Genomic DNA, 25981 nt, shown 5'->3' with positions numbered 1-25981 from the left:
AAGCTTGAAAATAAATGACATGATGTTGCTACTGTAATCGTATTCAAAACTGTAAACGTATATAGATTACCAAAATAGAAAAGTGCATCTAAAGCTTGAAAATGAGAGTCTTGATATTGCTACTGTAATGCATGACTTTGCAACTTTAACCATTGGTTATTACAGTTTGTACCTACATGGACAGGAGGATTCGTGTTGGGGACAACTTCCCTAAAGGCGACGACTGCAATACCTGTTCCTGTAACACCAATCTCCAAGTGACTTGCTCTGATAAGATCTGCTGTAGGTTGCGACGCAAAATCAGTTCTTTTACTAAACACTTACCAAAATTTCCAAACCTAAGATGCTAGTAATTTGAATAACAGAGCAAAAAGAAAAAATGAACATTCCAGGTTTTCTATTTGATATAAATTGTTTCTTTGGCAACTATTTTCATTTTGTCTGTTTAAACGCGATCATTTTGCATTATAATTACGCACAATTGACAAATAATGACTTTATTTATCTTTTTTTTGAATTTTCATTTTTTAGAATAACATATTGTTTTTGTGACAATAAAAATCTGCTTCATCAATAACTTATTCTATCTTTTCTTGGCAGCAAAAATAAGTTCGAAAAAACGTGTTGTTTACTTAAATGTTATGAAATATTTTTTCAGGAAATTGTTGAAAATGTAAATGTAAAATCAAAAAACATGCTGTCAAAAAATTTGACAGCATGTTTACATAGAAAAAAAAATCAACATATTTGATTAAAAATAGATTGAGGACATTTTATACGATTTCGTACTAAACATTGTATCTACGAAATGAAGGAATCTAAATATATCGTGTTTTGTCTTTAAACATCTTTTACTCATGTAGCACGTATGAACCCTTTTAATACAAAAGGAGCTCGGTTATAATTTTACTTAATCTGACATGAATTTAAGTACACGTTTGTGCGTGATTTGCAGGTATTCTAAGAAAGTCGGGGTAGCTTTTTTGATTACCGTCAATACGTCCATTGCATAATGAAAATATGACTGAAACTTCATTTTAGCATGCGATTTCAAGGGACGAAAGTACTCTATCGGACAGACCTTCCCAAAAGGTGACCGATGTAACACTTGCTCTTGCGTTAAAGGAGGGAGAGTTAGATGCTCCGAGAAAACATGCTGTGAGTATTTTCTAAGAAAATAATAATAACACAGTACATGCAACACTCATATAGTTTCATACAGTCGAGCTCATTTGAATATATCTCACAATATGTTTTATCATCTTTATAATTACAAAGCGAAATTGGCTAAATATAAACAATGCAACATAATACAATTTCTGCAAATCAAAGTTGAACAAAATTCAAGTAGAAAATATTTGCTTTCAGTCTGTGATTACAATGGTAAACAATACAAAGTTGGAGAAAACTTCCCTAAGGGAGATGGCTGCAACAACTGTTCCTGCGCTCCTAATGGTAGAGTCAACTGTGGGGAAAAATACTGCAGAAAAGGCTCTCGTAAGTTGTCATGATTCTGTTACTCTATACAACTTTACCTTTCTTTACTATTCATTTGTTTAATTCTAAAAGATATGTGTTTTGAGTGCCTTTCGACTTAAGTCTTCTAATTACGTTTAATTGGTTGATTGCAATTAACTAGATACAACAATTTGTCATCGTGCCATTGTATTATTCTAAGGCAATACCACATAATACTTTTGTTTCTTTTCTAGACAAACATTAAAGATGACGTGACTCCGTTTTATCACAGCGTTGCTGTAAAAGCAACGCATGCGTTAACAATTGGATCAATGATTGTAGAATATTATTTCCAAAGTCTGTAGATATTTGCTTATTAAATCTTTGAATAAAGTATTTCATGACATAAGGTATTGTTTTGATTTGTTTTTTTTACATACACCTATTAAAAAGTGGTACAATAATGGTACTGATCTGCTATATGAACTAACTAGAAGGAATAAACAAATTTGTGTATGTAAGAAGAATTTTAAAGTTTTGAAATTAAAATCTAGGAAACCACAAAGCGAATCTTCCCGCCTTTGGCAGAACTGAAATAAAGCATAAAGGTGATCTCAACACACCGATAATTTTATTTCAAGTGTTCCATTAGGTGTTCGATGTATTTGTTAGTGCATGATTTATATGAGACTAAACGTTGAGATGACAGATGGGTATGATAAAGACCAAAGACCAATCATTTGTCTTTTTCCCCCACAATTTCTCTGATTTCAATAAAGAATAACTATAAAGAGACCCAGTATCTTAAAATAAAGACAAAGGTTACCAGAAAAATGTAACGTTTAAAGTGAAACCTTAAAAATGAACGTTTTCTAAATATTTCACTTGACATATTATTTTACACTTATTTGCTGAATCAACAGAAATTATACTTAAAGTTTTTTATTTGTAACGGATGAGTTGATATTTTACAATGGGTCATTATAAATCTACCTATAGTTTTGCATGCAAGGTTTTTCCTTATAATAGTATGTTAAAAGGTTATGCACGATAATTGTTGTATTTCTTCGAACTTTCAGCTGAATAAACTGTCGAGACTTAATTGTTTATGTTGTCAAACAACTTTCATACACTGTACATAAAACATGTACCTTTAAAACTGATCTTAAATCACTCATACGATGATGCGCATTGTTTTAGAAAAAAAAACCTCTCCAGGTTTCAAATCAATGATTATACATAATTTATATTGAGACAAAGGAAACTCCAAGAAAAGGTTCATAAAAAGCCATGTTATAAACTTAAAACTCATTATAGCAAAATATTACATAAAGGGCCAATTAATTTTTGCAAAATTCAATTTGGGGGTTAAAACCCAAAGTAAAATATTTTTTTTAATTCCAATGAATTGCTCAGGTGACAGTAAAAGTCAAAAGTTCTTTAGTTTGAAAAATACATGTAGTGTGGTGCTGTTCAGAACATAAAATAGAATAACATATACCGTTTAGAGAGAGAGAGAGAGAGAGAGAGAGAGAGAGAGAGAGAGAGAGAGAGAGAGAGATATGGGCTGACTCTCTTAGCTACTTCAAACTGGATAACGACCTGAGTTTTTTCGTATGCTGATTAATATTTCATTGATGTAAAAAAAAACGATTTCAACTGTTAAGTAAATTCATTTGATTATTTTTCGGTAAATCTAGTTTTGGTCAAAATGTTTTTTCCCGGTCTTTAATGATTCATTTTGGCATTTTGTAGGCAACCGAACTTTAAGTGTCACTATGAGTTAGTGTAGAGCTTACTTCTTTGATATGTTAACAACGATGTTTTATGTTTGGAATGTTGAAGTACAAATTCCAGTTTTAGACCTGAAAAAGATGTATTTGATGATATAATTTTTTATTTATGCTTAAAATGAATAAGGAGATTGACAAATCAGCTGTAAACATTTTTACTGGTAAACTGAACCTATGTTAACAAAATTAGGGCACGAGCCTTGTTTACATGACAAAGAATTGTTAGCCCTGTACATGTATTCTGCTTATACATCTACGACTGACTCTCAAATGTCATTTGATCAATAAAAATAAATCCCTAAAGCATCTTGAATGATAAATACAGAAAAATAGAATTTGACCAAAATCGTGACCGTGCCTTGTCATGATCAGATTTAGATACACGTGTGTGTGTTGTTTGTTTTTTGTTTAATCGGAATCACGTACTTTGATCGAGAAACAAGGAGAACACTAAGGGCTAGAAATTGATACAGTAGGATTAAGGTAGATTATATCAAGTGAATTCCGAATGACCTTATGATAAATTTGACTTTAGGCCGTATTTAACCACCCATAGCAATGAAAGACTGGTTTCATATTACCCTTTTGTTTTATATTTATGTTACTTTAAACACATTTGTAACATTTTTCTCATTGTTTATGATTAGTCCAAATCCGTCCTGCGTCTTATCCGCGTCATTGATGAGATGTATTTGACTATATGTTACTGAACTGGTTCAGTGTGTTACATTTGTATCACAGAGAAACACAATGAAAATATAATTACTTAATTTTAAAAATGGATATATAAAAGTTTACACCTAAAACTATTAAGATATGTTTTGTGATTTGTCCTAAGAAGATATTTATCTTTCACCGGATAAATATAATGTAGATTCCGAATTAATCGTGAAGACATAATATCCGCGTAAAATCGCGAGAAGCACTCTTGCCATTATTTTTTGAGAGTTGAGAACTATAAAAAATAAGGATAAAAGTTCTGCGTTTGCGATTTTACATTCTTGCACTTTGATACTTAACAGCGGGATCCTGGAATTAAGAACTCGCGTAATATGAGGAATTTACAGTTACATGCACTGGATGCTATAAAAGATTTTTCCATGATACCAGAATACAATAACTTAGCATTCTCATTATCCGAATCTAAATGAATTGAAAAGAAGTTTGCCTTTTGGAAAATAAACAAAAGAGTGTTTGTATCCGGTAAAACATCACACTTTTTAATATATCAATGCATACATTATTTTGAATTATTAATGTTTGGTAATTCTTTCGATTTATCATGGTTTTACCTCTTTAATTAAAGTTCAGCTTAAATGCATTTACGACGACGCAATTTTACATTGTAGCCTTCTCTATGTGCATATATTTGCCACATTTATTCCTTGGTATTAAATTCTCGTATAGAACTAGTTAAAATATAGAATGCATTTAAATAACATTACAATTTTCAAGTGTGATTCATATCGAATTTGATGTAGATGATATTTAGTACCAAACACAAAAACATTCAGCATTTTTTGAAGGAACAAAAATACTGATCTACACAATCAAAGTAATAAACAATATATTTACTGTTACTGCATTGGACTTATTGCAATAAAGAAAACATTTGACGCAACATTTTTCCCATTGAGGTACACCAATATGATAAGAAACTTTGTTGCTCATTGTATTATTGCATAATATTCATTCCGAGTCGAAATAGTACTCTGGATGATAGTAAATGATCTGAATAAAGCTAAAACCCCAATAAAAGCTATTTTTGGTCCCCACGTGTGATTACTAGTTTATGAAATAATTGAAAGTTGTAGATTTTTTAATTATTTACATCAAACGTTCTATTCACTCATCAATTACATGCAATAGGTACCTGTTACTTGACCTGCTAACCGTAAACCAACTTTAATTTGCGATTACGGGACTTGATGTGGTTAAGACGCCAAAAATAGCCCTCGCAAAGCAGTTTTCTCTAAATAAATCCCGAAATAAAGTCGTTGCGAAAAAATGTTGGTTTTCAGTATTAAACACGAGGAACTAGTATGTATTGAATATGCCTCATTTCTGACCCTTCCTGCGTAAAAATATGTTTACATTCCTACTTATATTCTTAAACACTTTTCATCTTGAATTACTTAAATGCTAGATTTCGTGGGTTTTTTTCTCCATACATCCCATTTCATAGCTTGTTTGCTTCCGCCATTACTTTTACGAAACTACGCAATGTAAAAAACAACTATATTCTTTTTTTGTTGATCAATACGAGTTTGATTGTGTTCTGCAATGCTAATTACAAGTACTTTCATTACTTCGTGATGATAAGTAAAGATATTTCAAAAGATAAATATAATATTTAACAATAAAATATATTTTTTCATTTCTTGTCGACTAAGAGCAAAATCCTCCTATGGGTTTTATTTTTCAACGATGCAATTTACATGTTTGCATTGTTTCCTTGAAACATGTTTACTGCGAATCCATTTAAATTACTGCTAAGAAGTACATACCGAATTACATATGTTACAAAGTTTACCATGTATACTGTATGGCGAATATTAATTCCGTGTACATCAAGTAGATTTAAAAAAATGCACAGCTTCCCCTTAATTGAGATGACTGTTTGTACAACAATGTCATTTTTAATGATGCAATTGATTTTCTTCTTGATTTGCACATTGCTCAATCCATTTTAATTCATAATTAACATATAACATAATTATTGAACAAGTTTTAATCTTTTTTTTTTTACTACTCTTGAATATATATATATATATATATATATATATATATATATATATATATATATATATATATATATATATATATATATATATATATATATATATATCTCAAATTTATCAGAAAGAAATCAACATTCAGTTGGCAGTGACGTAATAACTACTTAGCATCATAGAAGTAAGAAAAAAGGTCAAGCTATAAAAGCAGGCATTAGGTTTGTAACTCATTAAAAATACACACGTAGGTCACATTCAGGAATTTATTTCCAAAAAAAAAAATTAAAACAGTACAATAATTTGGTGATCATCACACGGCTTTTGTGTGCTAAATAAAAGAAAAGATAAAATAAAAAAAATATAAATAACATTCAATCGTTGTAAAACAACATTTTCAAATTTAATGAGAACAAACATGTGAATATCAAATTCTCTTCACATATGGTTATGAAATTTCATCGTATTATATGTAAATATAGAAGATATTGTAATAAATCATGATTGTCTCTAAACGTTTTTGAAATAAACAACTTACTTGATAATATCTTGTTATCTTGTTATCTGCTTTTTCCTAGTTGTATCTTGGAGGAGGAGGACAATACTTGTCGGAGCAGGACACACTTCCGTTAGATTTACAACTACAGGTGTTACATCCGTCTCCTTTAGGGAATTTCTGTCCTACCTTGTATTTCTGACCGTTATATTCGCAGCCTAAAATTAAATTATCATTTGTTTAAAACCAGGAAGTAGTGTTTCAACAAGGAGGACAGTCCCCAATATGGCTTCTATTTGTTCAGAATGAGGATACAAGGACTTCATAGCTACTTTGTAATTAAGAATTTTTTTTCTTTGATATATTCAAATTAGCTGATCCTACTGGTTTATACTTGACACACATGTAATAAACATTGAGTATTAATTTTTTTTTAATCACAAGTTTGCATCGTAACACCAATCTTGCAAGTCACTTACCTTATCTTATTTTTTTTTCAAAATTATGTAAAAGGTATCCTTACTTGTTTCGCAGGTCTTCTTGGAGCACCACACACGTCCATTAGATCCACATGAACACTGGTTACAGCCATCGTCAGCGGGGAACTTCTGTCCAACCTTGTATTTTTGTCCGTTGTAGTCACAGACTGAAAAGGATAAAAAAAAACAACCCATGAATGACCAAGAATGAGATACATTTCAGTGGTGTGACCACTTATATTGTAACATACATAAATAAAGAGATGATTTGCACCATGTAGAATATCTGTGTACAAAACTTAAGATACATATACCTTTAATTGATTACAACAAAAGTCGGACGTGATTTGTGTATCTAAGTATGCTTGAAGTTTGTTTTAAGACCAAAAATCATTACATATTGTGAAGATAGAATGGTATCAACTAAAAGTACTTACAACATGTCTTCTTTGTGCAAGAAACGCGTCCACGGAATTTACAAGTACAAGTGTTACAGTCATCTCCAGCGGGGAATTTTTGCCATAACTTGTATGTTTGTCCATTGTATCTGCATTCTGTTAAAAAGAACAAAAAATGTTATCTGCAAAATTTGACCTGATACATCAATGTCGTTTTGATTAAATGACACTAATGTGTTGTAATTATTACCTCTTCTAGATGATTTCCCTCCAGATTTTCCAGTTGCCTTCAAACAGAAAAAAATCATACTACTGAATGATATATTAAATGCATGAGTTTAACACACAGGAATATCTAAGTGTCCTATGTTTTCTGTAAAATGTTAAAACAAAATTTGTAAACTGTATAATTTCTGATGGTTGCAATACGAAGATGGTAAAACTAAAATTGTCCACATTCAATGAATCGAGATTCGACTTTGTTTTGAGCATATTTTATTTTGCAAATATATATTTATATAAATGGATTAGGCCTATGTAAGCTTTCTGCATAAGACTTTATTGACTTTATTTTATACGTCAAGCGTATAATGTGATATAAAATCAGAGACAAGTGCATGGAAATAGGATAGTAGATGGTTTGTTTGCTTCCGCCATTACTTTTACGAAACTACGCAATGTAGTTTCTTCTATTTTAGAGAAGTCATGACTCTATCTAATAAAGATATTTTCTTTATTATATAAATAGTGCCTGTTTGGGAGGGTAACAGTTGAAATTGACACCCCGAGAAAACCATTGTCAACCGACGCGAAGCGGAGGTTGACAATGGTTTTCGAGGGGTGTCAATTTCAACAGTTATCCTCCCAAACAGGCACTATTTATTTTGTTATACTGAATGTCTTAATTTTTAAGAAATTTTTACTGCTTTTATATAGGAATAACGTGAATTCTACTGCGAACCGTACGCGCATAATTTTCGCGCATGTAACATTTTTTAATGTTACCCGTTGCTAAGTGCGTTGCTAACGCTGAGGGTAATAGAAAATATTATTAACTGCGTCTTTACCAATCAGATTTCAGTATTTAATGAAAGTATAACAAAGATATTTATTGAACAAGACCAAGTTTACAGAATATGGCTTCTTTCAATATTTCTGAAATTTTAAAGCAAATTCAAATTGGAGTCAAAGAGAAAATAGATGTGATATCACTACTGCTATTTGATTTTCGGTCTAGTGCAAACATATAATTACACATTTAAATATCTTACAGAATGAAAAAAAATATTTTCAATAATCTAAATTATTGAATTTTGTTGAACTCATTTAAAACACCAACCAAGTTGAGGAAAGTTGCATAAAACAAACACTAGAAGTACTGATCAAGAATGACAAAGGTCTAACTTACAGCAACGCTGGCAACAAAGAGCAACACGAGAAGATACTTTCCTTCCATCTTGGCTGACAGTTTCAGAACGGTAGGGAATCGATGTACTGACAGAGTTTTTATACACAGCTAATTATTCATGACCTTTTAAACTCAGTATATTAACCTGTTTTTGGACGTTAATTGAGAATGACTCTGACTTTTTTTTATTTATTGTGTTTCTTTCAGGAAGCGATTATATGTCACCTTTAACCGTATAACTCAAAAGCTACTTAGTACATGGTACAGCACAATGCATAAAAGATTTTGTTTACATGTGATATTCATTTAAACTACAATTTTATCGTTACTGGAATTGTCAAACGTATTCATTACTGTGAACCTAAAACATGTGCGAAGAATATATTGATATCTTTTAAAAAAGAACAATGAAGAACTCAAAACGATTTCGTCTAACGTTTTGAAATGAAGACAGATATAAACTGATTAATTACATTGGAAATTAAAAAAAAGATAGAAGTCGTTATTAGTTCATGTATAAATGGACATTTGGATGTTTGATATGATCAAATAATTGCTTCACCCTTTGCGTGTTGTCGCAAAAAAGTACATGTAAACTCTTTTTTTTTTTTTAAACAAAAACCATTTTGTTCATGCATTTAAGTCACTATTGCATAAATAGTAATAAATCACAGTAAACAAACGAAGCAGATTTTGAACTTTATTATTATTATTCATTTTAGGTAACGTATTTTTTAAAATCTCTACACATCAGTTAAAAAAATAGATCCCACAAATATTATCATACTCGATTTACAAGAAATAATTTGTTGGGTTTTTTTTTTCATTATGTTTATGCTTTGCTTTTGCTGATGCTTAATGTAGAATATTTATACGGGTGACCAGCCTCATGACAGAATACGGTCATGACAATGATATGAAGAAATTGAAAGAGATATTATTAAATAACCATGTGATAAACAAACATTGAAATTGCGGGTGAAATGTGACCAAAACAATGAACAAAGTTTTAGGTTAAATAATTTTTCCTTATTTTATTCAAGGGCACACGATTTCATTTACTTACGAAATAAATAAATTCATGATGTGTGGACTTTTACGTATCTAAATATAGAAATATGTTTTATACATGTAGCTTGAGAAATGTTTACAGTTCTTTTTTTTCTTTATATTTCCATTTTTTCTGTATCTTTGAACTATATTCTTTATGGTTTAGATATAAATTCCTCTATTAAACATGAACAAAAAACTTTTTTAAAGTTTTTTTTTAAGTTTGGTCCCTCCTCGACAATATCTTAGTTGAGGAAATTTCATTACTTTGTACTTACCCTTAGGACAAAAAAGGAATTTTCATGTTTAAATCACATTTGCAGACAAAATAAGAATTTAAATTATGTAAATATAGCTATTGAATCATTCTCAGTCTCATAACTGCTATTGCGCGTTACTCACCACATCCTATGCGCACATCGCTGCAGTTATGAGACTGTATCTTTCAAAAAAAATAATTTAATGCTTAGATAATATCTGTACATTTTAGTGCAATATGACACATGCCGATCGTTCAAATGATCTACGCACTTGAGGTTTTTAACCCGCATTAACTATTCCAGAGGACGTTGCAAAAATAGGTTATGGGTGGTCAAATTATTGAATATTAAATATATTACAAGAAATATCAGGAATTATTTGCAAGTGTAACTGCAATTTTAAATCGTTAATTGGTTGTTTGACTCGAAATATATTTTTGAAATCATAAGTCGTATATATACATGCTTTTGAGAAAAAAAAAATAAAACATTGAAAATTGTTGGTGTACAAAACAATCGATGATATGTTAACAGAAATGAAAGAAAATCAAATAGTACGAAACTGATATTTATTTTGTATACCACAATTCTTACCCTTTATTTTAACACAAATAGGAAAATACTATTCACAAAAATACTGTATCCTAAGAACAAAACAAAAACAAACTACACAATACAGCTTACTCCACTTATATTGAAATCATTTAATTCGAAATTCCCCTTATTTAAGGAATGAATTCATTCAATATTTATTTGTTTTATACGATATAAAATGGTTTGGGGCAGTTTACGCTTTCTAAACCGCGAAGCGGTTTATAAAAAAGCGTAAACTGTTTCAAACCATTTTATATCGTATAAAATTAAGAAATATTGAATTCATTGCTTATAATTTAATTTTTTACTCTTCATTGTAGATAAAAACGGTCATTTGACCTTTAAAATGATGTAAAATTGTACAAAATTCAAACGTAATGGCAGGCGAATTGATACGTTTTTGACGTTAGTCTTACTATGACGTAGGCAACATTTTTTATACGATATAAAATAATTTTTTAGCCATTCAGAAAGCGCGTTACAACCAGAATAAAATTATTTTGAAATAGAAATAAATCCCAAGTTTTTGCCTCTCATTTTGTTTGCATTGATTTAACGGATATAATGAAATCGGCTATTTTGTAATATCACTTATATTGAAGCCACTGATCGGTCCCCATAGATGATAATTCGTTTTTTTATAACGGTTATATTGAAGTACTTCCTGGCGGCTGTCGTCACGGTTGGTGACAGTAATTATGCCAGACTGACCAGTTGATATACATATTTGTGATCATTATGTGTGTTTTATACTTCTTTTTAAATAGTTACATTTAATCACTGGTTTTTTTGTATTTTCGTATACGGATGTATTGAGGCTAGACGTAAAATACACACTAGTTATGGCTACTGATAAAAGGACAAAGCCTAAATTCGAAATAGCTAAGGATTTTGAGATTATCGCGAGTACACTTACGATGATATACAAGCAGCGTTTAGCAGTTTGAAGCGTTTGAGCCTAGTGATTTTTCTTTAAAACGTAAAAGAATGCGATCGGAGATTATGATGAGGCTAAAACTTACGGATATAATTTTAATCAAACTTTCAAGGACTAATATTCCATGTAATCTGTTCACTGTAATAAATAAATGATGATCAAATAATTTGTTCGGGTTTGGTTTTCTATGCTTACATCGGGAATGAACTTTCAAGAATGGCGGCTTCACGTCAGTCAATTTTGCTTATATTGAAATACGGATATATTGAAATAATTTGCATGGTCCCCTGAATATTAGTATATCCGGAGTAGGCTGTAGTATTTATTTTTAAAAATACATGGATAAACTGTGAGACTAACTGTTTTGTTTTATTTCGTTTTGTTTTATTTTTCCATTCTTTTATTATCTTTTTAGCATTTATGCTGGACAATTAAAAATGCCCCCAAAAAATGTTGATTTGACAAAGTTCGGGATTTGACTTAGTCTATCGGTAATAAATTATTAACTGGTGAAAATAAACAAATGTAACTTTGTCACAGAAAGCAATATCTCAATAAAAGTCATTTAAGTGTATAAATGATCTTCTCTGTCCGTATATGTTACAGTGTTTGAAAAGACTACATGTGGTATCATGCATTTATCGCTCTATAACAAAATTTAAAAGTAAGAAGATAGTTAAGATTATATAAAGGTAAGTGTGGTTTTCAACACAATGCCGTCGTAGTGTAAAAATGAAGTTTTTCTCTATTGATAATATAATGTTTGGAGCAAAACAATGGGTGTTCTCCGATGCTTCCTTCGACTGAAAAATATCGACCACATCCTGCTGAAATACCATTCTTAGTGTATGTTTGGTTATAAGAATAAACACGCTTAAAATAAAAGTAATTGAACAGACTTGCACTCTAAAACTCCTGATGCGATGTGATTGATTATATGACATTTTGTTGGCAAAATACAGGAATTTGCTCATTCAGTTTACGTATTCAATACACAGTTTACAAATAATGATAACTTACATCAATAGTATATTACATACAACCTATGCTTAATGCTTTAATGAGGAATTTAATGCCATATCATTCAAAAATTAGTTATAAATACAAATATCTTACCAGTTCAAATATAACCCTTTTATTACAACTTTAGAGCACCTAATAAATTTTGTTATGCATCAAATCGCGAGAATATAAAATTTCAAAAGCCGTATTTATTGTAGTTACATTTAGTTTACATCTCTCAAGAAGAAAAGCAACATTTCAAAATCCACAAGATGCGCTTTTCGCGATGTTACATGGATGTTTATTACTCACGTTCAAATAGGAATCTACAATATTTACACTTCAATGAAGGGTTATTTATGACACTGGCTAACACTGGCGGTACAAGAGATTATACGCCTTTCGATGTGTTACATGTACGTAAGACGAATAGATTGCACTGATTGCTTTCAATAGGTTGCAAGTGACGAAACATTGAAAAATTGAAGTTATGATAAAAGGTATCTGTTTTCTGCATGATTCTTGCCAACTACAGACATGCAGTGTTTTTAATTTAAATCGCTATTGTTTTTTTTTAAATATGTATATGATGTAAGTTCACTTTATCTGTATGAATTATAAGGAATTATATGACAACTGATAACGCAAAGTATATCATATACTCCGTCGGTCTTCCTTTTTGCTACCTAGAAAACAATCTCTAGATCAGATAGGACATCAATGAAACTCTTCTAGTAGCATTGCAGTTTGTTTTAATTTTTTTCTTGTAATGGTTCTTTGGATTCCCCTTACTTAGAAAACCCGGAAAAGAAAAACCAAATTCCATATTCAATACTCGCGAAGAAATTAACCTTATTCAAACACTCTGTCATTAAGTATTTAGAATTTGTATACATGGGTGACGCCATATATAAACATTATTTAAACGATATATATAAAATATAGCTTTATCGAAAGTCTTGCATCGGTTGTTTAAATTACAAAAACATAACGCATAGAATGAATTCTACAATTTATTTCCAAATTAAGAAACATGTGAGACAAACAGAATAAAATTAAAAAAAAACTGACACGAAATATCGCAGGTAAGTTTTTTGTTCAATCTGTAAGACAAATAAAAACATATATTAGTTTCAAACTTGAAAAATAGCAAATTATAAACAAAAAACAACGAACAAAATAAAAATAAACAAAATTGAAATTTGAATGTAGAGGATATTGTCTTAATTAAAAAAGATTAACTGTCCATTTAGTAATGAAATAAAAGTTTACTTGTCATATATTATTCACTGTTATCCTAGTTGTAACTCGGGGGAGGGGGGCAATACTTGGAGGAACAAGACACGGTTCCGTTAGATTTACAGCGACAGGTGTTACATCCGTCTCCTTTAGGGAATTTCTGTCCTACCTTGTATCGCTGGCCATTATGATCACAGTCTACAATGTATGTCAAAACATTTATATAGTAAAACTTCAAAAGTGCGACAGTATTTTTCAGCTACAAAAAAAGTTTTAGCGAAATTGTATTTTAACTGTTTTACCGTTTGGATATCAATCTCTTAATATGTAGAATTGCAAGCGCCAAATTTTTTTATGTAACTACTTTAAAGCTGTCAGACGAAAAAAGACCCCCCCCCCCCCCAAAAAAAGAAATAATAACGAGAAATGAATATCTGAGGGTTGCTTATAGAAATAAAACCGAAATTACAAAAAAGTCAAGTTTAATTCGGAATGTACTTTTAACACGTTTCGAATCATTTAAAAATCAAAATTGTTATTGCTTCTCGGGGTTTCAATTTGACATACTACTTACACTTGATACAAGCCTTTTCAGTACAAGACACACGGCCGTTTGATTTACATGAGCACTGATTACACCCATCTCCGGCGGGAAACTTCTGTCCAACCTTGTATTTCTGTCCGTTATAGTCGCAAACTGAAAGTTTCAAAAACAATATGAGAAAAAATGCATTCAACGTAAACATTTCGTAACAAATAAAATAAATTTTAAAAAAAGGAAATAAAACATCGATAATTGCAGAATCTGTATTTTCTTATGATAAGAAAGGATTTTATTAAACTAAAGTGTTCATGTTACCCCAATGGCTTTAATAAGCTCATTATGAACTAGCGTACAGTTTCAATGTGGACATTAATGGTATGATAAACAAGTCATGCCATTGTAAGATTAAAACACTTACAGCAGGTTTTCTTTGAACAAGACACACGTCCTCTAGATTTACAGGTACAAGTGTTACAATCATCTCCAGCAGGGAACTTCTGTCCCACGTTGTATGTCTTTCCTTCGTAGGTACATACTGTAGTGAAGAAATAAGAAAATCATGAGTTTTTATTTATTTCTCCAATAATTAAATTGTGTTGATAAATTGACTAAAAGTATTCTTAATCAGTACCTAACAATTTTAGGGTAAAAAGCATAAATGATCATGTTCTCTTTTACTTTTGCATTGAGATCAAATAATTATTGTAATTTCTTTAAGTTACCTTGAGAAGGAGTTGGGTATTGTGGCCTGTACTTTCCACTAGCCTGTTGAATAAAAGAAGGATGATCAGGGTTCTATCTAAAGACAGATAAAATGTTAGCAACTTAGCTTAATTGCAGTATGACATAATTAATGAACACTTTTAATTTGTAAGATTCTTTCAAAAATATATACGATTTTGAGAGCAGATACTTGGACATCAATAGTTAGTAAAGAGGAAAATCGGAAGGAATAGTTTGATCTTGTTGCTTCGAGTAGGGTATATCCGGAATTTTTTTTTATGATCATATCATCGCTTTCTTTATTTATTGACATGATCTTTTTTAAATCGCAAAACATCAAATTTGCCAAAAAAAATTGTCCGTTTTTTTTTTTGGGGGGGGGGGGGGTGTTTTGTTTAAAAAGAAAAATTACAATTGCAAAAAATGACTGCCGCATATAAACAATATTTAAAACATAACTAAAAATGAACTTTTATAATAATGTGACATTTATCGGCTTTCTTGAAAATATCGGGAGAAAGAAAAAACTAAAACCAAACCAAAAAGCGTAAAAAATCAAAGTAAAATAATTTTTATATATAATTTAAATCAACAAAATTATATTTTAAACAATTAAAAATAAAAATGAAAACAAGATGGATGACTTACAGCAACTGTAGCAACGAACAACAGGACAAGAAGAAGTTTTCCCTCCATTTTGCAGACTTTTTAAAGACTGGTTAAGAACCATTGCATGAGCGGAGTTTTATAGAAAGCAAATTATTCATAATCTTTGTTGGCGGTACCTATTAGCACTTTTTACATTCTAATTAGACAATTACTAAGCAATTTTCCATAAGTATGGACTTTTTCTTCTAATTTCAGAAAACAATTGCATGTCACGTTCAAAAACACGTCAACAAGAAATCCACGTACTTTGTACAAGTCAATGATTAATAAATAAATCAACAAAATTAGTAAACTTATCGTTTACTAACAAAATTGACGTTTCATCGTAACACTCTAAATGTAACTACATAATTTTAATCACTCAGATGACCTTATCTGTCCGTCGTGCGTCGTTCGTTTGTACGTTCGTAAGCTTTTGAACATTTTAAGTTTCTTCTTTGAAAGCTCTGAACTAATTGTAAACAAATTTATCATGTAGTATTTATGGGTAAATGGGAGTAACAATTGTGAAATTCATGGCCATTCCTTGGATCTGAGAAGTGGTGCTAAAACCATCAAAATTAATACAATCTTTAAAAAAAATCTCTGACTCTTACACATCAAACAGTCAAACTGCTGGTATGATTGTACTAAGCATTGTGCTTTCTATCAATAATTGAGGAATTCATGACCCCTGGCTCAACGGTTCTGGCGCTAGGCCGGGGCTCTAATGAATATATACTTAAACGACATTAGTTTAAATTTAAATTTAATCTAATTTTAAATTTAAATCTTCTCTTATCCTGAGTATTTATCCAATTAACAGAGCTATAATGAGGAAGAAAGTCTTCCAAACATTTTGGGTCAGTGTTTTTGGTATTAGGGCGGCGCTATAATAATTGCACAGCGATGATACATTAATTCTCTGAAAATATTCTCCTCTGCTTTTTGGTATTATCCAATGAACTAAGTATAAAGTTATGTAAGGAATAATGCTTCTTCAAGAAGAAGTTCATGACACTTGGATCAGGGATTCTTGTATAAGGGCGAAACTCTAATAATTATACAGTGAAAAAGTATGATTTTTTTATTGCCTAATTTTCTCTTTCTTTCCTGGGTGTTACGCCAAAAATCTAAGTACATAGTTATGATGAGGAAAACTGTCTCTTCAAAAAATAGGCCAGGGGTTCTGGTGTTAGGGCGTGGCACTAATGATTATATGAAGAAACTCCATTAATTCTTCAAAATTTTTTTCCTCTGCTCCTGGATGTTAAGCAGATGAACTAAGTACATAGTTATGATGAGGAAGAGTGCATTTTCTAAAATTGTGAATTTCATGGCACCTGGGTTAGGGGTTCTTGTATTAGGGTAGGCTTTAATGATTATATAGTGAAAATAAATCAAATCTATGAAAATCTTCTCGTTTGCTCCTGGGTATTAAACCCATACACTATGTAAATTTTTATGAGTAGAAAGAATACACCAGAAAAAAAAATAAATTTCATGGCCCCTGGATCAAGTCTTCAAGTTAGGGCATGGCTTCAAATGGCTATTTAGGGTGCAGTGGTGTAATTCCGACCAATTATGATTTTGGTACTTCATATTTGTTCAATTATTCAATGAACGTTATGCTATAATTAATTAATAATGGTATTTCAGAATTTAGAAAGTTTATTGGATTAAACTATCCCGGAATATTAAAAATGATCTCATAATCCTTTTGATTATAATGCACATGAATATACATTGCAAATGTTACACTGCCGTTTCTCAGTGACCGATCAGGCCCATGAATTTCTTTTTTGCTGTAAAACGGTTTAATTAAGCTGCTGGTTAAGAACGCGCTTTCTATGGTCAATCATTGCACTTGGGTATTAAATAAGTGGATGTGTGATGTTTTACTCTAAGAGTTGATTTTTTTTAATTTTCAAATAACCGTGATTTTTTTAAATCCTCTGTTTCCTACCAAACTTGTGTTGTACATGTTAAATTATTTTATTAATAATTCAAATCTTAAATTTGAATCGAATTAAAAAAAAAATAAAACGTAATATAAATATACAACTTTTTTTTGAATATCAAATTTAGCAAGCATATTTGGAACGAAAAATAAACGCTGTGCAAGGCAAAGCTTCAGTTGTAAATACAAAATAACCAAAAGACCACAACGGATTTTGAACAAGCGACTTTTCAGTTACTGGTCAAAGGCCTACGACCAATGATCCATATGCTCATAAAAATGCCTTATAGCACGCAAGAATAGAAAATAAAAAATAAAATTGTTTAATATTGTCAAAGAAAAAAACAGACATGAAGTTTATTTTGATCGATCTAATATCTTTTTATCTAACATCATGTAATGGTCTCATTTTTTGGTTACCTGAATTTGTCATACGCAGAAGTAAAAAAAACCGTCATAAATAAGACTAAGGAATCCGTACGATTCATGGTTTTTTGTATGAATTGGCAATATTTTAACATAAAAATGTCACACGTCAAATTTATTTTGAATTACAATATGATTTATCTGTTTTGGCGAAAACTTAAACTCTCTCGTGTAAATTACAGAGTATCCATGACATTTAATGTAATGTGAAAATATATGATCAATTTATGCAAAAACCATTAAACACAAAAAGGTTAAAAAAGAAACCCAAAAAACATGAAATCAATAAACATGTTATTTTGATTGAAATTTGATGGCTCCTTTTAATCGACAGTAATGCTATCAAAAAATGTCAATCTTTTTCCACGCAGGCCTCATGTTGATAAGTGTTCTAAAATAAAAGAAGCCTCTAACAATGGATTCAACTATCTAATTTGCCAGTTTGATGTAGAAGCATATCAAAATATATCAATGCAAAGATTGTTGGAGTTAAAAGAAGTTCTTACAGTGCTTATTTTACAATAAAATCATGTTGCACATCAATCAAATTGTAAGGTTCATGTACACTACCATATCACGTTAAGTTCCTTATCTAATGTTCGTAACATGTATCAGTATTACAGGACATTGGGATTTATTAATCGTATTATCTAATTAATTGTTTACTAATGTGCATATTACAAGTAAATACAACAATACGGTGCTGTTTGTTTCGTTTTGTTTTGTTGTTGTTTTTTTTTTGTCTGTCTTAGCATTTTACATTAGTTTTGAATTAGGTTAAAAATTAGAACACTTTCAAACATAATAAGGAAATAAAAGTGTGACATAATTTTGTGTTAATGTGTTGGTTAATTGGCTCTTCACGACACCATAGCAAATAAAACAAATTGGTTATAAATTCCAATGAAAGGTCTTAGTGACTGATTCATTTTTTTGACACCTAGCAAAAGTTTTGATTTTGTGACAGGCACTTATAATAACGAAATTGATATAGTTCGTTGTACAGTGAAATTATGCACAACGAGTGGTGACCTTTTATTTTTATATTTTGCTTACAGTGCATTTAAGAAACTACAACAATTTAGACTAATGATAACAGACGCATTAGCAAGTAATATTGAATAAAAATAATTACATATTTCATTAGCATAAAATTGTCTTTTACAAATGCAAACCGGACCCATTCATTTGCTTTTAAATTAAAAAAAATAATTAACTAAACAATATGCATTTTGATAAAAATATTGACATAAAGAAAAGAAAAACCCTTATATTCCCTCACAAAACCTGTACATTTAACCAATACGGGAACTTTTATTGAATCTTTTTTCTTCGATTTTTTTTAATTGATTGATGATAGAGAATCAAAGCTGATGAAATGTTTTTCTCTATTAGAAAACATGATCTTAAAAAATGAACTTACGATACCAGTTATATTAAAAAAAACAGTAGTACTTTTAAAGGGATAATCGGCATGTAATATCAAAAGTCAGCTGGTTTATGTAACACAGAAGCATGACGCTATATGCAATAACTATATAAAGTACCGTTTTGCTGATTTCCGGAATAGCAAGGCATGAATAAGCTTTTTCAGTAGGCAAACTATACATCCAGTAATCTACGTGTAATTAAAGATTTAAATGAAGTTGTAATTGCATAGTAAATAAAAAAGTGCAAGATGCAATGCTTACCAAAAAAAAAAAATTGCCGGATGCCTCAGCTGGACACAACTGTGATTGGCCGAAGCCGATAATTAAAAGAAAAAGAAAGAAACAAGTTTCAAGATCGTCAGTCGTTTGTATAGTCAAAAGATTTGCTATTCTGTATTTTCTGTAATTATGCATATGTGATCTCCATATCTTGTTATTTAATTATTATTTCGTCGATGCAATTTTGACATTTGTACTTTCGTCATATGTGATTTTCATTTTAACATTTGCCATTTAATGTATCGTTTTGCAGATATATGAGTTTTGCAACGTCGAATCTTATTGTGAACAGATACTAGGACATAGGATGTACATCAACATATATCTGTGAATGTATTTGAAAACAACATATTTTATAAATATATACCAAACATGCACATCTATATCGCTTTTTAGAGGTACTTCAGCACACCTACACTTACACTTTTTTAAGACACTACGTCACAAGATGGCGATTTAAATGTTTTGTTAAACTGTTTATATCGTTCGATAGCCGAGAGGTTAAAGTATTGGGCTTCTGGACTGCAGATCATGAGTTCAAATCTGCAAGGAGATTTTGTTTATGTTCACTGAATTAAATTTTTGAAAATGTATTGTTTCATCCAAAATTGCACGTTTTTGTCTATCTGACTAATATACTTCTTATCCTTGATGATATGTCATAATCAGGTAATTTTCTGCTGATTTGAGAAATATTTCACGGTGTAATGAGCCACCTTAATTTACAATGTCGTTACGTTCTGTCGGTCTGTCTTTCTTTGTTTCAGTATGTGCCATAAAACTCGTCTTTTTCATGTCTGACCAACACCGGTTCTCTCCTCCTTTGATAACGTGAATGTTGTTAATGTACGAATTCAAAATTAATGCTTATGAGTTATTTCAGTAATAGTTCTTTTCAGCTATTAATTGTATATTAGCATCTATGTAGAATACTAATTTTAAGATTTTGTATCATGGTATGAGTTAAACTGGAAATTTTAATTCCTTTGAATCTTATCGACTAAGAATACAGTTTCTGTTATTCTAATGTAATAAACAATTACCGAAGGGATCGTGTAAGGCTAAATTCTTTATGAATCGGTGTAGCTGGTAGAACACATAACTGATGTACTCTTCAGCTTGTCGCAGGCCAGGCAACATTTCAAAAAATTTATCGTTGATTGTCAAGAAATTACGATGGCAACATGCCATCTTTCTTTCTGAAAATCAACGTGCAAGGATCAAAATACCTAAAACTGTCTCAAATCTAAAATACATGATAACTAACACGTTTCCTTCTTTTTGTTTTTGTATTTTTTTATCATTTGCATCGTAAACAAATAGAAAACGACCAATTATACATAGATAAAAGTAGAATCATGTTTTGCTTGCTTAACACATACGAGTGAAAAGAAAAACTCATAGCAATTTGCCAGTTGTTTATGTCTTTGTAGATAAAATAAAAATGAGATTGAAACATTTTTGACCTATTATCTATTTCTGTTGATATTTTCCTCTATGAAAAGAAATTCACGGTTGCCTTTATTGTTGGTCATTTAAGCATTTTACTAAATTATTTCATGGAATAATATTATTCAATGTCACAAATGTAAGAACACTACGGATATCGTTATTTGTAAAATAAACACGTGCACAATAGAAAAAAAATTAAAAGTTTTCACTTACGATCGCATAAAAAAAAATATGCAAAGTCATACGCAGTAGCATCGTAAGTTGACTTTTAAGTTAAATGAGTATACCGTTTGTAATAAGTAAAAGGAAAAACTGCCTTTTTCATAATATTTCGTTTAGAACATTTGTTTAAAAATTCATAGGGAATACCATTTCAATTAACATATCCATTCTATTTTTGTAGAACATGTCCATGATTGGTTATATATTGTCTTATTACAAAGCTTTAAATTTAAGCCTTTTAAATTACCCACCCCCCCCTCCCCCTTCAAAAAAATGAGAACATAAAACAATCCGAGCTTTTGTTTTTTAGGTCGGTAAAAATGCAGATCGTGAAGGTCGTTTTAAAAGATCCAACTTTAAGTTCAAACACTATCTGCCCTCTTTATGGTGTACCATCCTATCGCACTGTTTATCGTGTACCATCCTATCGCACTCTTTATTGTGTACCATCCTATCGCACTCTTTATCGTGTACCATCCTATCGCACTCTTTATCGTGTACCATCCTATCGCACTCTTTATCGTGTACCATCCTATCGCACTCTTTATTGTGTACCATCCTATCGCACTCTTTATGTTGTTTGTTATATCGTGTTTTATTCATATCCTCCGTGTTTGAACTTTTCATTTCTATATATACTGTGGAAAATTATTTAGATTAGCATTTTGGTATGACTAACAAACCTTGACATAGTTAGAGTGATACAAATACAAAGTGCCGGCTTAATTATGTGCATATATTAGCCAGCTTTATACGTGTGTATTGTTCAAAATAAGTTTAAAATCTAGAACACTATCAACACAATAATATGGAAATAAAAGCGGTGTAGGTTCTGTACTAATGTGTCTGTTCATTTGTACAAATGAACCAATTAAATTAACTGTAATGTAAAAAAAACATGTTGGTTTTCCTAGCATTTGGTGCTTCTTTTTATTTTAAATGTGCTGAATCATATTAATTATGAAACAATAGGAATTGCAGTTACGCTAAGAAATAGCTAATTTTCTTTATTTTTTCTTTTTTTTTTAAATTTAATCCTTATTAATCTAACTATCTGCATCTTAATAAAATCTTTTTCATCACATTTCTTTTTTAAATTTGTAATCAAAATGTGTACATTAGTTAAACCGAATATTTTTGTTTTACTTGCGTATGCTTTGGATGCTTTGGAAGTGTAAGCTGTTTTATATGAATAATCGAAGCATATGGTACACACCGCAAAACTAATTAAACCGCATGAAAAGACCTACACTTTAATTACTAGATACAAAAAAAAAAGAAAATTGACGAACGCTCCAGAGTTGTGTTTAGATGAAATAGATAACACACCAAACTTATTACGACAAGAGCACATGGCGGGTGTGACCGGTCAGCAGAGGTTGCTTATTCCTCTGTGACTGATCCTACCTCTGATTTTTTTATGGGGGGGGGGGGGGTTCGTGTTTATTCTGTTATCAATTTGCATTTTCAGACTTTTGATTGTGATCACTGTTATAACCACATGTCATTTAAGTAAAATGACTCTTTACTTAGGCATTACATATATGAAATGTATGATTTCAATAACGTTGATCGTTGATTTATGAATTCCTTAAACTTATAAAAGAGAATCAACATGACAATGACGTATTCATCATTTATTTTCAAAACAATTTTTCATCTAAATAATGATTTCAAATGTAAACACAGTTCATTGCAGGACAGCTCATTCGTTTTACTAGAAGAAAAATGAAAAATAAACAAAATTTTAGTTCTATATTTGCAAAATATTTTGGATGATTTAAATGAAAGTTATATTGAAATAGCGTTGTCTCCACTAAATCCATTGGGGTTTTTACTCTGTAAAAACAACAACTTACATCGGTTATTTTTCTCTGTCGTGTGTGGATTTATTAGTTGTAACTTGGAGGAGGACAGTACTTGCTGGTACAGGACACACTTCCGTTAGACTTACAGCGACAGGTGTTACATCCGTCTCCTTTAGGGAATTTCTGTCCTACCTTGTATTTCTGACCATTGTGCTCACAGACTACAAAGTGAAAAAAAAATGTTATAAGTTTAACAATGAAGAAGTTTTCAGATATTTTCAGTCTAACTAATTAATATGTCTTTTTCGATTTGTTGATATTGTATTTCTGTGAAGTTTTTCAAATTGCTAAGTTTTGGTATGTTATATATTTAAAAACTGTCGGGAAATCAAAGCGATATGTGCTTCTTATGTTTCCAGGCGGATAAGAAGTCCAAGTGTTTAATTGGAGATCTTAATTTTACTTCTTTCCTACCATTCAAACGCCGTGTTAGATTTAGGTTTTTAAAAGTGTAGGATTCCAAATTACTTACATGTGATACAGGCCTTCTTAGTACAGGCCACGTTTCCGTTCGATCCACATGTACACTGGTTACATCCATCATCAGCGGGGAACTTCTGTCCAACCTTGTATTTTTGTCCGTTGTAGACGCAGACTAAAAAAAGAGTACAATAATTTTTTTTTTCAGAATTGATAGAAAATCAACTATACTTAAACGTAATTCAAAATATGCTTTGTTTTTGTGACGATACAGATGTTGAGTACATACACACAACAACTTTTAGTAATTTTTCTTATTTCATTAAACCTTCATTTGTTTTAAAACTAAATATACAAATAATAGATGTTATTTCAATACAGTATTTCTAAAATTGGCAATCTTTTTTTCGTTTTGAATATTTTTAGATCAGCTATAACAAAAACCCGTCGTGCCTATTACAAATTGGTTAAGAAATGAAAATACGTACAACAGGATTTCTTTGTACAGGACACCTGTCCTCCAGATCGACAGGTACAGGTGTTACAATCATCTCCAGCAGGAAACTTCTCTCCCACGTTGTATGTCTCTCCTCCGTAGGTGCATACTGTAGTAAAAAAAATAGCCCCGAACGTAATCAACTGAGTTTTCGATGTGTTTTTGTTGTTGTTGTTTGTTTTTACATAGAATTAAGAAAATGCTTAATATAATGACTAGACCCCTTCTCGTCAATTACCTGGTCGTGGATAGGAAGGATACCCAGGTCTATACTTTCCACTAGCCTGCAAACAGAGAGGTTACAATACTTATTTGTCTAAGTATAAAGTCTTTGATATACAATGTACATGCAACTAGCACAACGCTAATATGCTTGTTCTGTTCCATTTTGACTTTTTTTATACGAAAGATATTCAATTAGCAAACACTTTTGATCGTTGGAAAGCTTAACGAATAAATGCTTATAATTCATCAACATTTTTTATTCGAATCAATAGGAATATATACTGTTATGCCATTGACGTTGAGATTCGAAAGATTATCTTTGATATTTAATCTTAGTGCAATAGACCGAAAGAAATGACGACATTTATTGCGATTTAATTACATGTAAGATGTTTCGCCGTTAAGAAATAAAACTATCGAGTAGATAGCAATGAATAAAGAAATGCATATATATACTTACAGCGGCACTTGCTACAAAAAGAAGAACAAGAAGAAGTTTTCCCTCCATCTTAACAGAGTGTATCAGACTGGTGAAGAACAAGTGTTTGCTCGGTGTTTATATAGAAGGCTTGTCATTTACAATCTTTTTTCAGGTACTTATTAACAATTTTAAAAAGCGAATACCTAAGCATTTTTACCATAATGGTATGCAATTTATGTAGCTTTCAGAAAACAATTGCTTGTCACCTTCGTATTGCATATGTTAAAGACATTTTTGAACTAGGTATTATCCAGTGCATGGTAAATGTCATTCTTGTTAACTTATCATTTTTAACAACAACTCAAAAACATTTATCTGCAGAGATCCTTGGAACTTCAAGTTTTTTAATTAATAATTATCGAAACATCTTTTGATATGCCCATAATGCAAATATCATGCATTAAACATTGTTAATCCGGATTTCTGTTTTTAATTTCATTCAAGGAAAAAAATGAGGGAAAAAAAAGGATTAATAATAAATTTCTTTGGTATATATGTCTTTTTTTTGCTGCAAAGTGTAAGGAAAACACGGATGAATTAGTCATAAATAAAAAAAATTGGATCCATGTAAATTCTAACTATTCATATTATCTCAATCCTTTAGAGCAAACTCAATATCTGTTTCACATTGTTTTGATGAGATTAAAGATAGCTTTACAGCATTCTCTAACGATACAGTGGCCACTAATAATATAAAGTTGCATTAATTATTAATTAAAATAATTTCCTCGTTGACCTTTCATGATATAATTCTTATTGAATTAGAGGACGAACTATGACCGTTCTAGATACAATTTAGTATAAAATAATATTATTTAAAAATTTGCATTTTGCATATACCCTTGTTTATTTCTCTGCTGAGAAACATGAGTGTCAGACATGTATAGTAAAACTAATTGTATCATAAACGGCTGAAGTTTATCCTCTGATTCAAAAAAATATCATTAAAGGTCAACGATGT

General features: G+C 30.7%; 2 protein-coding genes across 2 annotated transcripts in view; one reads left to right on the top strand and one right to left on the bottom strand.

The window, feature by feature from the left end:
- The window catches only part of LOC128173858 (kielin/chordin-like protein), a 38900-nt gene that overhangs the window by 2726 nt on the left and 10193 nt on the right, over nt 1-25981 (top strand). Inside the window, exons 5-7 of the mRNA XM_052839541.1 lie at nt 166-282; nt 1042-1158; nt 1369-1491. Coding sequence (XP_052695501.1) covers nt 166-282; nt 1042-1158; nt 1369-1491 — 357 coding nt within the window. The remainder of the gene's footprint in view (nt 1-165; nt 283-1041; nt 1159-1368; nt 1492-25981) is intronic.
- Nucleotides 6541-25085, bottom strand: LOC128171923 (kielin/chordin-like protein). Its single transcript, XM_052837706.1, has 12 exons — nt 25000-25085; nt 24553-24598; nt 24307-24423; nt 23871-23993; nt 23485-23559; nt 14809-14925; nt 14421-14543; nt 8765-8850; nt 7607-7643; nt 7396-7512; nt 7003-7125; nt 6541-6697 (listed from the first exon to the last, which is right to left on the bottom strand). The coding sequence occupies exons 1-12, from the start codon at nt 25045-25047 to the stop codon at nt 6558-6560; spliced, it is 1152 nt and encodes a 383-aa protein (XP_052693666.1). The 5' UTR covers nt 25048-25085; the 3' UTR covers nt 6541-6557.

The sequence above is a fragment of the Crassostrea angulata genome, chromosome 2 (assembly GCF_025612915.1).
Source record: "Crassostrea angulata isolate pt1a10 chromosome 2, ASM2561291v2, whole genome shotgun sequence".
Taxonomy (NCBI): domain Eukaryota; kingdom Metazoa; phylum Mollusca; class Bivalvia; order Ostreida; family Ostreidae; genus Magallana; species Magallana angulata.
Note: the sequence above shows the minus strand (reverse complement) of the source record. Positions and strands in the feature narration are given on the sequence as shown.

What these genes read in the sequence shown, in the direction of transcription:
- LOC128171923 (XM_052837706.1), bottom strand. Translation starts at nt 25,047, where the DNA reads ATGGAGGGAAAACTTCTTCTTGTTCTTCTTTTTGTAGCAAGTGCCGCT. An exon ending in TTTTTGTAGCAAGTGCCGCT is followed by an intron (nt 24,599 to 24,999) that starts GTAAGTATATAT and finishes CTCTGTTTGCAG; the next exon opens with GCTAGTGGAAAGTATAGACC. An exon ending in CAAGAAGACCTGCGAAACAA is followed by an intron (nt 6,698 to 7,002) that starts GTAAGGATACCT and finishes ATTTAATTTTAG; the next exon opens with GCTGCGAATATAACGGTCAG.